Genomic DNA, 15,610 nt, shown 5'->3' with positions numbered 1-15,610 from the left:
TCAGATTATTCTGAGTATGGCTATGATGGGAAGTAAATTTCTAAAAGAACTTCTGTTTTTTAAAAAAGAATATTCCTAAATAACAGAAATAACTCCTCTTCGGGCCAGTGCGGTTCTATCGGAGTAAATGTGCACACAGGAGGACTATCCAGTTCCCAGCAGCTTTTCCCCAGGACCTCACTTTGTATTTTGGAACCTCTTCACTTAAGTCAGGCTAAAAACAAGTTCTTGTAACAGCTGTGCTATTTACATTGTTCCCTTAGTTGTGCTTTGCCCCGGTCTCTGAAAATAAAAGGACGAACACTACAGTAGCAGCTGAGGCTTTCAACTTGCCCCCACATTCCATCCCAAACTCATTCTCTCACCCTCTCCTCAGCCCTTTCAAAGCAGGTAAGTAATGCTGTGCAGCAGCTTCAGACAGAGCCCGACTTGTGTGAGGAGCTGTGCAATGTGAGAGCTGGGGATGCAGGATTGAAACGGAGCGCCAGGCACAGCCAAAGCCAGCTCAGCTCCCGTGCACACCCAGCCTGCCTCCGAGCGTGCCCTGCTTTGGGAAAGAGCATCATCACGGGGAAGGGATGGGGCATACTTTGCTTCCAAACACAACAAAACATCCTATTTCAGAGGAGACGAGTGCCTGTTTTCTTAGGATTGGTACCAGAAAGAAAAGTAGGGTACATTCAGTTTGATTCCTATTAGAATCCTAGCTGAGAAACAATTCCTTCTGAGGAAACCATGCACCAATGCACTGACATCACTGTGATCTGTTCTATAAATATCAATGCTGCATCCATTTCAAAGATTGTTAAAAGACCATTTTTAGAGTAAATTATTCCATTAGTTGAGTGATATCATTCTTCCAAGTACAACTGCATTGCAGGTTACAGTTTTGGCAACGTGCATAACTGATAAAACTGTTGTGATAGGCACCACAAAATGTTAAAAGAAATGCAGAGGTGATGTTGGCATCTTTTAGAATTAAGATTGCTGTCCACACAATTCAGCTTACCAACAACAGCAAAAAGAGCCTTCTGTCAAAAATGCCGATTGTGATAAGGCACACACTTTTATTAATTATATTCATTGCTAAATTTAGGAGCCAGAGCTTCATGTAATGAATTTCCTTATACAGAGGTTTTCAAGTCAATTGTTAGTTCCAATAACATTTGAGAATTCAGATTCTTCACCTAAGTATGAACATATGCAAATATACACAAGTAGATATTCTGTCTTGCAAAAGAAATAACATGGATGCATCATTCCCTTAAGGAATAATCTATATGTCAGAACTGCAATTGATTATATTTGTTCAGTACATACACATCTTCAATGTAGGAAAGATAAAAAAAATGCAAAAAGGTTAGAGGGTGTGGGTTTTGTGTATTTTCACCCTTCATTTTATATATCATTATTACTTTTACTAAGAGAAGACATCACTCATGTATCTTCAATCATAAGAATTGTTGAAAACCACTATCTACAAGCCTCTACACTAACACTCGCATCACCTCGAGAATGATGGCATAGCAATAAAAAACTTCTAGGAAAATCTGAGTCAATGCAATCTAAACTCAGAAATAATTCACAGTACTCTTAGGATCATAAGCAACTGAACAATTTTTAAATTGCAATATGGGCCATTATTTTATGCTCTAATAAAAAAGTAACAACTCAACCTCACTCAGTAAAGAATAAAACTGCTCTGTCTCTGAAATGAGTATCAAAGCATAGTTGATGAGTTTTCTAATTAAAAAGAAATACAGAATCATTCAGCATTCCTCATTGATATGGGGAGAAAATTGTAAGCATTGCTGTAAATATGTGCTGGGCCACACAAAAGTCTTAGGCTGCACTATGAAACAGGCCAGCAAACTCAGGAAAGTGAGAACTCACTTGGGTGCTATTTCCTGCAGAAAGGAATGTGTTTCACAATGACGAGAGCTTTGGCTATTCTTAGGTATCTGTGTACACAGATAACATATGTGTGTTTCCCCAAAAGGATAATAGATTCATGGTATCTTAGGTTGAATTTTGGGTGAAGCGAAGAAGTTTATTTAAAAATAGCTTTCAGTACAGTAAATCAGAAAAAAAATGAATCATATTGACTTCTTTATGAAACCAATACAAATAAGACAAATCTGAAGTTGGTCTATATTAAAACTATACTTGAGCATAGCTTTAAGATATTCCTTTGTTTTTCCTCCATTTTTGGCTTTTAAAATATGAATTCCCCCCGATGCTAACAAACCACAATGATCACTGAGACAAGCATAATTTGGATAGATTTGTTTTTGAAAGATAATCAGCAGAGAATATGTCTAGCAATATAATCAATACTTTTGCTATGTGCAGATTTTGCTGGAAAAATGAGCCCAAAGATCTTACTCCAGATTTAGAAACTCAATTTTATAAGGAAAAGCAGAATTAAAAAAAAAAAAGGCAAGCTAAGAAGTACTCACCTCTTCACGTAATTTTATCAACTGCAACATGAATGCACAAAAATAAGATAAAAAGGAAAGAAATGGCAGGAAAGAAAGATCAGTTGTGTGACAGGATACAGAATTAACATTGACAATTTATCTGTTTACATGTTTAGCATTTAAAAATCACAGACAAACACATTAAAAGAACCTAAACATAGACTACATGCAGAGTTTTTTGAACGAATAAAGATCACTTTCTCACACTGTCACATTCAACAAAGAGAATAGTGTGAAATTCTCTTTTAAAGTACATCTAAGACACCATCATGAAATAAAGGGGAACGACTTCATAGAAGTCTATATTATAAAGAAAGAAAACAAGTTTACTGTTCCTCTCTTCTAAGAATGTACCATGAAAAGGTTTTGTATATACAAGTTTTCAGGATGTTTCTCGATTTTCAATCTTGACAACTGATTTCCGATTTTCCACAAATGAAAATGATTAATAGTTAATGCTTTTGTCCCAGTAAGTATTTAAAACAAACTATCATGTAAGTTAATATCATACCTGTACCTACCCTAGTAAAAAGATTGCATTAGGAGATGACATTATTTTAACTGAGAATAAAGCATGCTAGGATAGATAATATTTAGGATATGGTATTAGAAAATATTTCACTATCCTTAAAAATAGTGTGTAGATTAGAGCTAATTTCTAGGCGTTTGTTTTGTTTCAGAGGCTACTGCAGTCACGTGGCGTTTCAAAATGTTTTTTTGATGTTCCTTTATTTTTCAATCTTTTTCATTTTGTAAACTGGGCCATCTCAAAGCAATGAGCTCTCTGACTTCATTTGTACTGCAATCTGTTTTCACTAAAGACAGACCCCAAACCACTCTCTACTTGTTAGTAAATTGTCCTGTAACATTTTAATTCTCCTTTGTAGAACATTTTTCTATTTGCCTTAAATATAACAATAAAATAAGTTGCTTAACTCTTTAGATACTAGAAAATGGATATACAATGTCTGACTCATTCTTTGTGTGTGTAGGTGTGTATGTTTGACAGTATTATACAACACAAATGTCATTGTATGGTTGAGATGAATGCCATAGCTTCTGCAATGAACAGAAACTGAAACCTGTGTTGTAAGAGACCATAAACCACATTCTAAGTCTGAAATGTGCATCCTCAGCAATTCAGGGCCACAACTGATATTTTTAAACATCCAAATATCTGTAACATCTGTTGTAACACTTGACATATGCAGGCCAATAAATTAAACTATTGCTTTGGGAGAAACGTGCTATGAATTGCTCACTATAAGTGTCTCTAAAAGTATCATGTTTACTATAGCCCGGATTTCTCAACGCTTAATGCTGTTTTTGTCTCCAATTCAAAGAAGGCAGCATACATTCCAGCCTATGCTGATATTTCATTTGTTATATGAAAAGTATTTCAAGTACAAAAGAATGAGTTTTCAGAATTGTTATGAAACTCTTATAAAATGGGTACAGAATTTATTACATAATGTCTCACAGTGCATTTAGTGAAAATGAAACTTTTAATGTCATCTTTTCAAAATATACAAGAAGCTGCCATTAGTTTTAATTAATAAGCTTGCTCACTCTCTCAGCAAACATCCGATGGGTATGAGTAAAGGCCCTCATCATTTTATGTGGAAAGTTACTATTCTTGCCCGGAAGAGGTAACATTTGAAACTCAAATACCTGGCCTATCATATATCGGAATCTTTCTCTTTGCTCTCCGAACATCATGGGAGAAAAAGGCAAACATTAATTCTCAGGAAGAGACGATCTGGGAATTGATCGCACAGCTATCTTTTCTTTCTGGGGGCACCATTCATCACTTGACTATGATACTTAAAGGGCCAAAGTTTAAAACTACTCCTCAGCAATGGAGACCATTTGGGGCATGCCACCCTGCCATAATCAATGAGTGTTTCAAATGCTCCCCATTTGTTGTTTCAATAGGTTCCAAACAAAAACCCGTTCTATCTTGTTTGTGCTGCATGGCTGCGTGCAGGCTCTGCACCGGATTTGTAGCTAAGCTAGGTAAGGGGAGGGGTTTTAATCTCTATCTTTTTTTTTTTTTAAGGGCTGAGAGTTTTCATTCAAGTAAACAAAAGATGGGCTATATTTGAAAATTAACAATGCTTAGACTAGACTGGAAGGAGTGATTTCTTATTTTATCGAGTTACCAGCTCCATCAGAGGCCACATGAAAGTGTACCATGCCACCACGTTGAGTTATGATAATCAACATCTTTTTCTTTTTTTTTTTGAAACAAAGACATGTTTTTTTCCCTCCCTCAATGCAGAATTTGATACAAGAGGTAATCTGTTCCTTTGTGGGCTGAAAACAAAATCTGGTTTACGCTGGTTTGAACCAGTGGAATCTCTTGTGGGTAAGCCTTCTGCTGCCTGCGACTGAAATCAAACCTGCGCTGCGGAGCATGTGCGGCCCATGCGCGCCTCCGAGTGGGCGCCGCGCCACGTGACCCCGCAACTCCCCAATTTTTTTTTAAAAAGCTGATAACGCGACTGGCGTCTCTGTCCGCATACAGATAACGAATAAATGCTGAACTCTATTAAACGCCCTTTACACATTATCGTGGGTCGAACACACAATTTTCTGAACTTATGATGACAGTCTATTTATTTGGCTATAAACCCTCAGCACGTAACGAACAGATTTGTGCCTGGTAATGATCTGCTCTGCCAGGGCTATATGAAATGATACCGACCTCCTTTAGATCTCGGGGAATTAAATTGACCGACTTCACCCCCTGCTCTGGGGCTGGAGTTTGACACACTTTATGCACAGCAAGCTCAAATCGGAACTTACGAGAACCTCGTATTAAAAAATTAAGCAATCCTATCTACTAACTATTGCTTTACCACCCAACTTCTGGCACGTTTGCAAATATCCTACTCTTTATAGATCTTTCTTTGAACCTTCTATTTAGGATTTACTCACATTTCATTTACTCAGGCTTATTCATTGATCGGTATAATTTTGCATAAGGAAACTGAGAGACTATTAGGGTTCAAAGTATTGCTTGGAACATTTTATTTGCTCGGAACAATTTATATGCTCCATTACGACACTTTACTATGAAGAGGATTTAATTGTATAAGATGGTTTTTGTTTCTCTGTGTATGTTTTTTCCTTTTCTGAGAATGGTTTTTATTAAACTAAATCAAGATAACTATTAAGGTTTCCACGCTAAATACAACATTGTTGTATTTAAAAACTCAATTCTCTCAAGTTCTAAAATGTGGCTGTATGGGAAACATGACATTTTAAAAGAATAGAATGATAATGTTTAAGACAGCAATCCTTGGAAAGCTGATGACCCAACAATAGTACTCAAATGTGCAAAGTAGGTAATTTTGTCCCATCTTTGTAAATCAGGGATGAACTATATTTGGATATATAAGAAATGGATAGAATCAGAAATAAATTTATACAAAACAATTAATTTGGAATTAAATGAAATTGTGTACTGTATGCAGGGCATTTCTAATCATGGTGTATATATATATATATATATATATATGGAAATTAATATACTCTATAGTTAATTGGAAGACTATATTTATGTGTATAAACAGCCAGGTTTTAAATGCCTAAGGAAAAAAAACCATTATAAATGGCCAGAATGATAAATAATAGCTATGGCATTCACATTTTTGTAAATCACCACCAAAAAGTCACAATAGGGATGATATGTATACTGCATAAAAAATAACTAAACAGTCAGTACTTAGATTATTTTACCTATTTTAACCATTGCTATGAATTCTTTATTATTTCTCATCGATAATTAAAAAATTGAGATATATTCCAATTTCAATGAAACAAATATTGCTATTTTTGTCTCATTTTGTTTACTTCCAAGTTTTCTCTGTACATTGAAAGTTTATGATAAGCCAATAAGTTCTGAAAAAAGGAATGTTTCAAAAATTAACTGGAATATAAACTTATTTGTGGGCAGAAAATATTTTCTTATATAAGTGACAGATAAGCCCAGAAAAGACTACCTTCTCTGCCACTCAGCTACAAACACTAACATGAAGAGCCAACTTAAAATCCTTTCTTCCTGTAAGGAAAAGGCTTCTGTTTTAATTCCATCGTCTGAATGAATACAGATGCAGAATAAAGAGTTATTCTCAAGTGAGCATTCCTGTTAGGGATGTTTTAGTTGGAGGTATTTTAATTCCTGTATTATGATAAAAGAACCTAAAACAAAATTTAATTTCTTCAGTATGATATGGAAATTTTTCTATACCTGGTAACTAAATATCCAAAAAGTTAAGTGTGGTCTCTTTGAACTTTCAAACCTAATTCAAATTTTAGACGGAAAAGTTCACATAAGTAATAATCTAACCGTTACATACCCATGACTATCATTTATCATACTCTATTTATGGAAGTGACAGGTCCTTATGACTAAACTTCAGGTTCTCTGAGCACTTTCAGAATGTGTAAGTTTGATTTATACAAGTCCATGGGAAAATCTCTGTGTAATCATTTTAAAGTGACAGGAATATAATTTGCAAAATTCAGAAAATATGAACTCAATCTATTTTTGTGGAATATTTTTCTTTAGGCATAAAAAATCATACCCATATGCACGTAAGACAAATGTTTTAGGCACATAAAATGTCCATTAAGAGAAGTGAACATGCCTTTTAAAAAAAAGAGAGGGATTCCTGTCATATACTACAACATCCATTACAAGAAAGGAGTCTGAGTTAGACAGGGTACCCCTTCCTTTCCATTTCCTCTCTATTAGGCAGTAGTTTCAAATGAGAGGAAGATCTATAGCTTTTTAAAGAACTGACATGAGAACTACGCATTCACTTTTTTTGTAAAAAAAAGATAATGCTTTCTCTGCAGTAAAGATAGGAAATAAAATTATGATTCACTCAATCAAGAGGTATGAGCAACCTAAATCTCACTTAAAATAGGAAGAAAATATTTCTTTCTCATTCTTACATTATTTAATCTATTATGAGCAAAACCCTTTATCACATCACCCTTTTTGTTTGATGTGCTCTGTATAATTTTCCCCCTTAGTTATTCTTACATTTCAATCAGGAAAGCTGAAATCCCCAGTCAAATATTAAAATGTTTACATGTCTGAACTCAAGCTGATAACATCCAAATAGGGGAGGGGGTGAGGTCTTTCCAAAAACAAACCATCAGCTCAGTGATCCTTCTTTCTTTTTTTGGGGTGGATGGATGGGGGCCTTAATCACATAAGCAACACCCCTGTTTATAGTATTAACATTACAGTAAATAGTAACATAGTTTCAGCACATGTAGAGCTATAATTTATGTGAAATGGTAAATACAATTATGCAATTTTACAATGTGTATCAATATATTATTTATGTTTTACAATCTTATTAAAATTTTGGTTTACTCAATGAATGATTTATGTTCATTTTTATTTAGGCAGAGCAGAGACCTTTATAACACTTGCCAAAGTAACGTTAATAAACACGCTCAGTTCTTGCTTCTGAAGTTCCCTGTCATTTATTTTCTTTAAAAGTGTCAAAGACAATCAGTCACTAGGTTTGTTTGAGACATTTAAAAAAATCAATCTCAGCACTGAGGTTCTTGAAACGCTTTTTAAAAGTCATACGTTATCTATATGAATTAATGAAACCTGCAGTATTAATTCAGAGAAAGAAGTGGGACATTAATTGGACTCAGGACACTACTGTGTAACCCTATGAGAATTGACAGCCAAGTTACAGGCCCTTTTAAGAAGAAATTGTACCTTACTTTTTGCTTGTGCAGATCTTAAATTGCAAAACGACTTTCCCCATTATTATTACTATTACTTTTATTATTTCACAGAGGCCACTACCTCTATATGCGTATCCAAGTTTCACACTGGTACTTACAATTTGCATTTTACTGAATGTATTTTTAAGAAGCGACACAATGGGAGACTGGGCTGCCCTGTTGAATTTTGAAAGCTTACTTTCATTTGTTTTGCTGCAAGTGTTGATTTAATTATACTGCATTATTATCAAAGCTGCATTGTGTACTTTTTTATTCCTTTTACATGTGTTTGAGGTGAAGACCTTGGCTTTGTCTGCAAACAGTGTGTTTCAAGTTATTCCTTAAGTACTAAATAATAAAGAAAGGAGAAGAAAAGATTTTTTTAAAAGATAGCAGACAGTGATCCCAAGGTAAAGGGTTAAATGTAAGATCTCCAAGAAACATTTTGAAGTTGATTAAGACTCCAGCTTTGCATTAAACAGTATCACTTCCACATGAGTTGCCGCTAATGCTGTTAAGGAGCAGCTTGAGAGCCCAGTGTGCCAGTGACCTCCTTCACCCTCCAGCCACCCACCGGGCCTTGCTGATTAGCATTCTACCTGGCTCTCCGAGGAATTCCCGTCATCCCCTAGGAGCTCATTGCGCACTTCGTCACTGTAGGCGATCCGTGACCTTTTCTGTAAAACAAAACAAAAAGGGAGAGAGCGAGAGGAACGTTAGAAAGTAAAGGCTTCGAAGCATTATTGCTATCAAGGCTGATCATCTCAAACCTCGAGAGCCCCCTAATGGAAACCTATTTGCTAAAACCTGCAAACCAAAGTTGTGTAAAGTTCTTGAACTTGAGAAGTTTAATGTAAATTAGAAGGTTTTCAAATGCCAATAATGAAAGAAAACTGCACTGTGTAAGTACTCCATTAATAATCAAAATGGATCGGAACTGGTATGTTATTCCACACACAGTCATTCAAATAAGAACACCAAGCTGAAGGAAATACAGCTACATAGCTGTGTATCTGCAAAACGCACCAGGCTGCAATTAAAACGAGAGTATATAGGGTTCTTTAATAGTGTGGCAGAAAATGGATTTTACAAGTCTTTTAAAATCTCTAATTCTAGGATAATATTATAACTGCATACATACACTGGAATGCTTGGGAAATTGTACATCTATTATTTCATTATTGTGATGTTACTAACTAAAAAGAGATGAAATTTAAAAGTCCAACCCATTTTGGGACAATAATTTAAATGTCTCTAAGTCCTCTATAAGTAACTAAGGAAAAGTATGGGAGTGTGTGTGTGTGTGTGTGTGTGTGTGTGTGTGTGTTAAAACGAATTAAATTTCCCAATCCTTGTAAATAAAAGCAAGTAGGCTGTGAGTCAACTTTTCCCAGTCCCAGTAAATAAAGACAAGTAGGCCACGAGTCAAGGTTTCACACACAGAAATTCTGTTTTACAAGAAGTCTACCTTTACCTGTAAAGTCAGAGGGACATGTCTGCAAGCAACTTCTAATTACACACATTTGGAAAAGCTAAAGGCTCGGAAGATTAGTTGGGAAGCTGGAGTGCAGTGCTTAGATGCTGCTGCGCATCGCTACTTCAGGCCCAGATGCAGATTTACGGGTGACTTGGCTGCCTTTTCTGCTTCTGAACTAACTGAGCAAACACAGTTGATTGGAAAACGGCAGTTGGAAAATGGCAATCTTTTTCTCACTTCGGGTCTACAGTGGAGAACTTAAAGTTTCTCACCTGTCCAATTGTGATCCAAAAAGTTATTGCAGTTTGAAAGGACACTCCATAGTCCGTGAGCAGAAGTCCACAAGATTTTTAATTAGACTTCTAAACTAGGGAGTAACCCTGCTTTTGCCACATAGCGATCATAATATCTTAAACATAAACTCATAGTAGAACTTAAAAGGATATTTGACAAGAAAAACCAGTAGACTTTAAATCACTTTAAAGTTGCAGCCTTTCTCAATTGTGGTTGTTATCTGAACCATAAAACACAGAAAATTATTTCAGTGACTATTTTTCTGACTTCTCCCAAAAATGATACGTAAGAGAGAATTAAATTTATTACATAGAACAGAAGCCTTAGGGCATTAGGGCTTAACTCTCTGGCAGAACCCAGATGAAGGGCTGAATGGAGTATAAATAAAAAAATAAATAAATCTAGATACTCCTTTATTATTTGTGGCGGGGGGGGGGGGGGGGGGAGGCGAAGCCAGTCTCATGGTGTTCTAAAGGTAGCTTTGGTTAAACTGAAACTAGAACCTTGGGGTCCTGACTTACAGCTCGGTGCTCATTCTATCACACAAAATTTCCTCACCAGTTTATTGCCCTCTGGATACACTCAGGTAAAAGATGCAAAGAAAATGCAAAATGTTTCGATACAAAGTAGATGATGGCATCCCATCCCTGCCCTGAGTCTCTACCCCAAGCTTGCCTTCCCTGCTACAAATGTCTAACTTATACCCTGGCAAATGCAGTCAGTCTGTAGGTAGAGAACTACAACCAATGATGCTGCAGAGAGGACGAGGGAGAAAAGTCAAGTCATTAGCCCTAGGTCAGTAATGGCATCTATATCAGACATCTCAACAATTCAGGAGTGACCCCCTCATTCACTTGTGAACATGCCAGACTTCTTACCACCACAGACAGCATATTCATGGACCCTGCTTCCTATACTGTATTTACGGAAGCTGCTATTAATTAGCTATTTCTATTAACTTCATACAGAATTGTACAGAAAAATGTAAGTTACAAGGACAGTATCCTAGTACTTCATGGCCTTACCACGGTAATTAGATCAAGCCGAACCTTTCTTTTGCCCATATGGAGATCCCCACTATGGTCGTTTCAAACTAGCTAAGCCAAAGTATTTTACAGCATTAAAGGAAATGAGAACCTTTAAACAGGCTGTGGTATCAGAGCTGCCTCTTTAATTATTCATTTCATCACTATGGGGGACTAAAACGTTCCCCAGTATGCAAGAATTTCACATGGAGATTGTTTTTGTTTTTCCCCTTTCTCACCCAAATACCAACAAATTGGCATAGATTGTTCAATTACATTATATTCTTATTTTGATTTACTATACTTCAAACGTGGAACATTACAAGCATGGATCCCTAAATATCTCATCTTGTTTTGGTTAGAATCCATTGCTTTTGAAAAGCAGCCATTAAGAGTGTACATGCTCAGCACCAAGGGGAGAGGAAGGATTTATCCACAGTTGAAGGGTGGTCCCCCTATAGATGCCATTCTTCACCACTGGGATGGTAGACACTGGTCATTTGGATGGCTTTCTGGATGTAATTAAGCAAATGATACGCTGAGTTTACAAAATGTTCCCTGACAGGACTGGCTTTCACTCGAGAATGAAAAGGTAACTCATTTCAAATGTCAGAAATAGTTCCTCATGAAAATGATACAACCAATGCTGGAAACGGAACACTTTACACTTGAGTATCATTTTATACTTTTTTTTAAAAAAATCAAGACCTGGTTTGATTAAGAATTATGGGGGCAGGAACCAGGTAGAGAGAGGCCATGGGGGGAAGAGGGAAAGACATCTGTAATACTCTCAACAATAAAGATAAGAAAATGCCAGTTACTGGTATTTTCTCCTAACTTTTCATGGTTTGAAATTTTAAGTGAGCTGATTGTAATCAACCATAATTTAGTCTGCAGGATCATCATTAAACTAAATGAATACCGAAAGAAAAAAAAAGGTAAAGTCCTCTGGGTGACAAACTGCTTAATTTATGTATATTTTTCCTCAAAAAAAATCAATAAATTATTTCACTTTTATGGAACTTTTAAAAACCGCACTCTACCTTACTAACTACTATGTTATACTTTAATTTGGAAGATTCAAAGTTAATGAAACTGAAACATCTCCCATAGCTTGATAAACTAACTGAAATAATTCTACTTTATTATCAACTGTATAAAATCTGTACTTTAGCCAAATGCAAGCATGAGAATTTGAGCTGGAAATGTCACACACTCAGCTACAGTTTGAAGGAACCCAATTCATAATGCATTTTATAAATAGTTAATGACTTCTATACATAAGCTAACCAGGCAAATCAAGAAATTGTCAACATTTTTAGTCTTAGTTGTCAGTTACTACTGACTACTGGTGCTTTATGTGTGGCTTCTGGAGAAGACAGAAGCTCTGTGCAGTTTGTAATCTACTGCAATTTTGGGGTCTGTACCATAAGGGTGGAAAAGCTGCAGCTGACAATATTTGCCACACACACACACACACACACACACACACACACACTCACACAATGTTAAATACAAGAGCATTCCTCATTTTTAGTTGTGTTTGTGTAACTTATACACTTAGGTGAACTAGACACAATTGGAAGGAAAAATCTACACACCATAGATGAACTACAAAAAAAAAATATGACAAGTTAACAACTGATTGTTATCCTTAAGAAGTTAGATGCACTAAGTTTCATGGGTATTTTAAACTGATGACAAAAGTGAGTCTTTGGCTATGAAAGTGAGAATTTCAGATTCCAAGCAGTTTTCACTTGGTATATGAACAGAACTTTTGCATACTGAGTGGGTAATTTCCTTTAAGCCAAGTTCAAACAGATAGCCTCGCTCAGTTCTATCTGGCAATTTGGCTTATAACAATCTATCTACTTGACCCAAGCCTTAACATTTCCCAACTGAACTGAATATATTCTAGACAGGCACCGCTAAACTAGAAACAAAATGAAAATTAACTTAGCTTACACTAATTAAGAACTGTGATCTGGGACACCGCCTCCTGTGTGAGTCTACATGTGAAACAGGGTATACATAACCAGAAGGAGGATTCTATGGCCCACCACTAGCATAAGCATAACAATGAAGTTGGGTTATTACCAAAGCGTATATGAGAATTTAATTTCCAAGGAGTGCACATGGCAAAGCAATTGCTTAAATTGCCTCACCTGGGAATTTAATACAATGTTATCATCAGACCAGCCACATTGTAAATAGATTTATAATGCTTTCCATGTGCTGCACTCTGTTGCATATGAATTAAGTAATGATCTGGTATTACAATAAAATCGGCTAGTTCCCACACCTGGCAGACAGGATATTTCACTAAATTAATACCCATACAGCTACATCACAAGGCATGGGAGCGGAAACCATCTCCAAGGCATTCGGCCTGAGTTTTCCAGGGGAGGCAAACACTCCATGGTTATGTACAATGTCGCTATGTTGAATGGGCTGCTCAAGACAATCTGTGTCTAACATCTGTATCACAGAATTAAGACTTTCTCATTCCCATTCAGTTTGGGCCTAATTTTCTTCATTCAGTACTTTAATTACTAATCAGCAATCCACAACATTTGCAAACACTAAGAAAGGCCTTTATTCTAATCTATGTGCTGCAGACAGCCAAATAATTGATACAAAGTGCAGTATGGTTTTGGTAAGTAATGAAAGAACAGCTTGTCCTAATTCCTAATCAAATTGGTCTATAGAAGAAATGGTTAATAGATTTCTCCATAGGTCTAAAACAAATTACCCGGTCTGGCCAGACTTTTCCATTGCTTCTACATGTCTTTCAGTCTCCATATATTTAATAATGCTCAAGGTTACCAGGTGATACACCTATTAAAAACTGTTATGCTTTCATAGCCAAAGAATTTAACTGCTCTAAAGAATTTAACTGCCCCTGTTATAATTAACACTCTGGGATGTCTATAGAATACCGTGAAATTGTATTTATTAGCTAGTCATATAATTGCTGGCATTCATTTCTTACCTAATTTTATCTGGTTCTAATTAAATAATATCATACTTCCGTAATGCCCAGATGGCATTTTCTAAAATGCATCTATCTTTGGCACAAAGCATTCCATTTGTAACCTCACTTCCATTACTCCATGGCCAAGTTCAGTTTTGCGTCCACACTCCACCATTGACCCAGGACTTAAAAAGGCTCCGTCAGTCCAGGACAGGAAATTTAAATTTTGGAGAAGAAAAGAAAAAGGAATTTGTGAAATTTTGTTTATCAGGGTGTTCTCTGTGTTATGTTAATTTCTAGCAACAAGCGATTTCAGATTAAAATATGCCATACTACATGATTTAGGTAAAGGAAAAGTAAACTGTTAGGCAAATGTCTGATCCCTGGAAAGTTGTTAGGATGAAAAAGCACAGGTCCTGAGTGAAGAGAACAGAGATAACATTTCAGTATGTGATTTTGGGCAAATGACATTTCCTGAATATCAGTTTCCTCAATCTCTAAACGAGTGTTGATAATATTTATTTCCCAGAGGATTTAAATACTATATACAAGTGAAAACCTATCCATAATACCTTGGATATGATAACCCTGCAAAGGATGTTCAACTAAATATTAGCTGGTAACACTGGAAAGGATCCAATAAAGCCAGAACACATACAGGGCTGAAAGTACAAATTAGTGCATCCTTCCTAGAAAATGATTGGCCAACATATACCACAACTAGCTTTAAGAAGTTCATATCATTTAACCCAGTAATCCCACTGTACTGTTTTGCCCAATTTCCTATTTTTGCTGCTCCAATTTTTGGACAATTTTTAATGGTAAAAACTTTACTGCCTTTCTTGAATGATATCAGAGGAATTAAGTTGCAATCTGTTTCTTCTAAGTAATCATTTCACTAAACATAGCTTGCTCTTGCTCGAGGGACTCTTTGGAGTTAAAGGTCAAGCTCATTCGCTGGAAAGTACACATGCCACATGTCACCAATACTGCAGTGTTAATAAAGGGAAAACACACTTTCTATCTACCATAAACTCATGGCCAATGGACCATATGCAAGCCACCAGAGAGAAAATGCTACCCTGCCCTGCCGCGAGGCTGCCAACAGTTGGAAAAGCAGGTGAGTGTGAGAGCACTGAAACAGCCCATTGTTCTTGAGTATGTAATACCGGGAGGAGATATTTAAACTTTTCGGAAAAAAAAAATTTTAAATATGAATGTATTTGTATTCTGATCACTGTCATTATTTTTGCTTGTACTTTCAAAAAAGATTACATGTTTGAAAAGAATATTTATGTTTTGGGCTGCAAATAAGGTAAAATATACCACATTTTTTCCTTAACTTTTTTTTTTAATTTAGCTATCATGTCACATGTGAACACATGCAAACGATGAGGATATATATGTATATATGTGTGCATATAGGCTCACACAAACCAATGTGCAACCCACATGGAATAATAACGCCACTTGTGATTTGCAATGCTAGGAGAGACCTTTATTTATACTAGGAACTCCAACCACACTGCTGCTACATCATGTAATGATTTGTAAAACAGAAATCACGCAACTGCACTTCTTCATTTCCTTCTCCAGC

The 15,610-nt window shown here is 36.1% G+C and overlaps 1 protein-coding gene across 3 annotated transcripts in view; it reads right to left on the bottom strand.

Annotated features, from left to right (window-relative positions):
• Nucleotides 1-15,610, bottom strand: part of VTI1A (vesicle transport through interaction with t-SNAREs 1A) — a 306,175-nt gene that overhangs the window by 234,789 nt on the left and 55,776 nt on the right. For all 3 annotated transcript variants that reach the window (XM_023753363.1, XM_006088135.3, XM_023753364.1), the window contains exon 4: nt 8,843-8,920. In XM_023753363.1, coding sequence (XP_023609131.1) covers nt 8,843-8,920 — 78 coding nt within the window. The remainder of the gene's footprint in view (nt 1-8,842; nt 8,921-15,610) is intronic.

The sequence above is a fragment of the Myotis lucifugus genome, unplaced genomic scaffold (genome assembly GCF_000147115.1).
Source record: "Myotis lucifugus unplaced genomic scaffold, Myoluc2.0 scaffold_44, whole genome shotgun sequence".
NCBI lineage: Eukaryota > Metazoa > Chordata > Mammalia > Chiroptera > Vespertilionidae > Myotis > Myotis lucifugus.
This window is presented reverse-complemented; position numbering and strand designations above follow the sequence as displayed.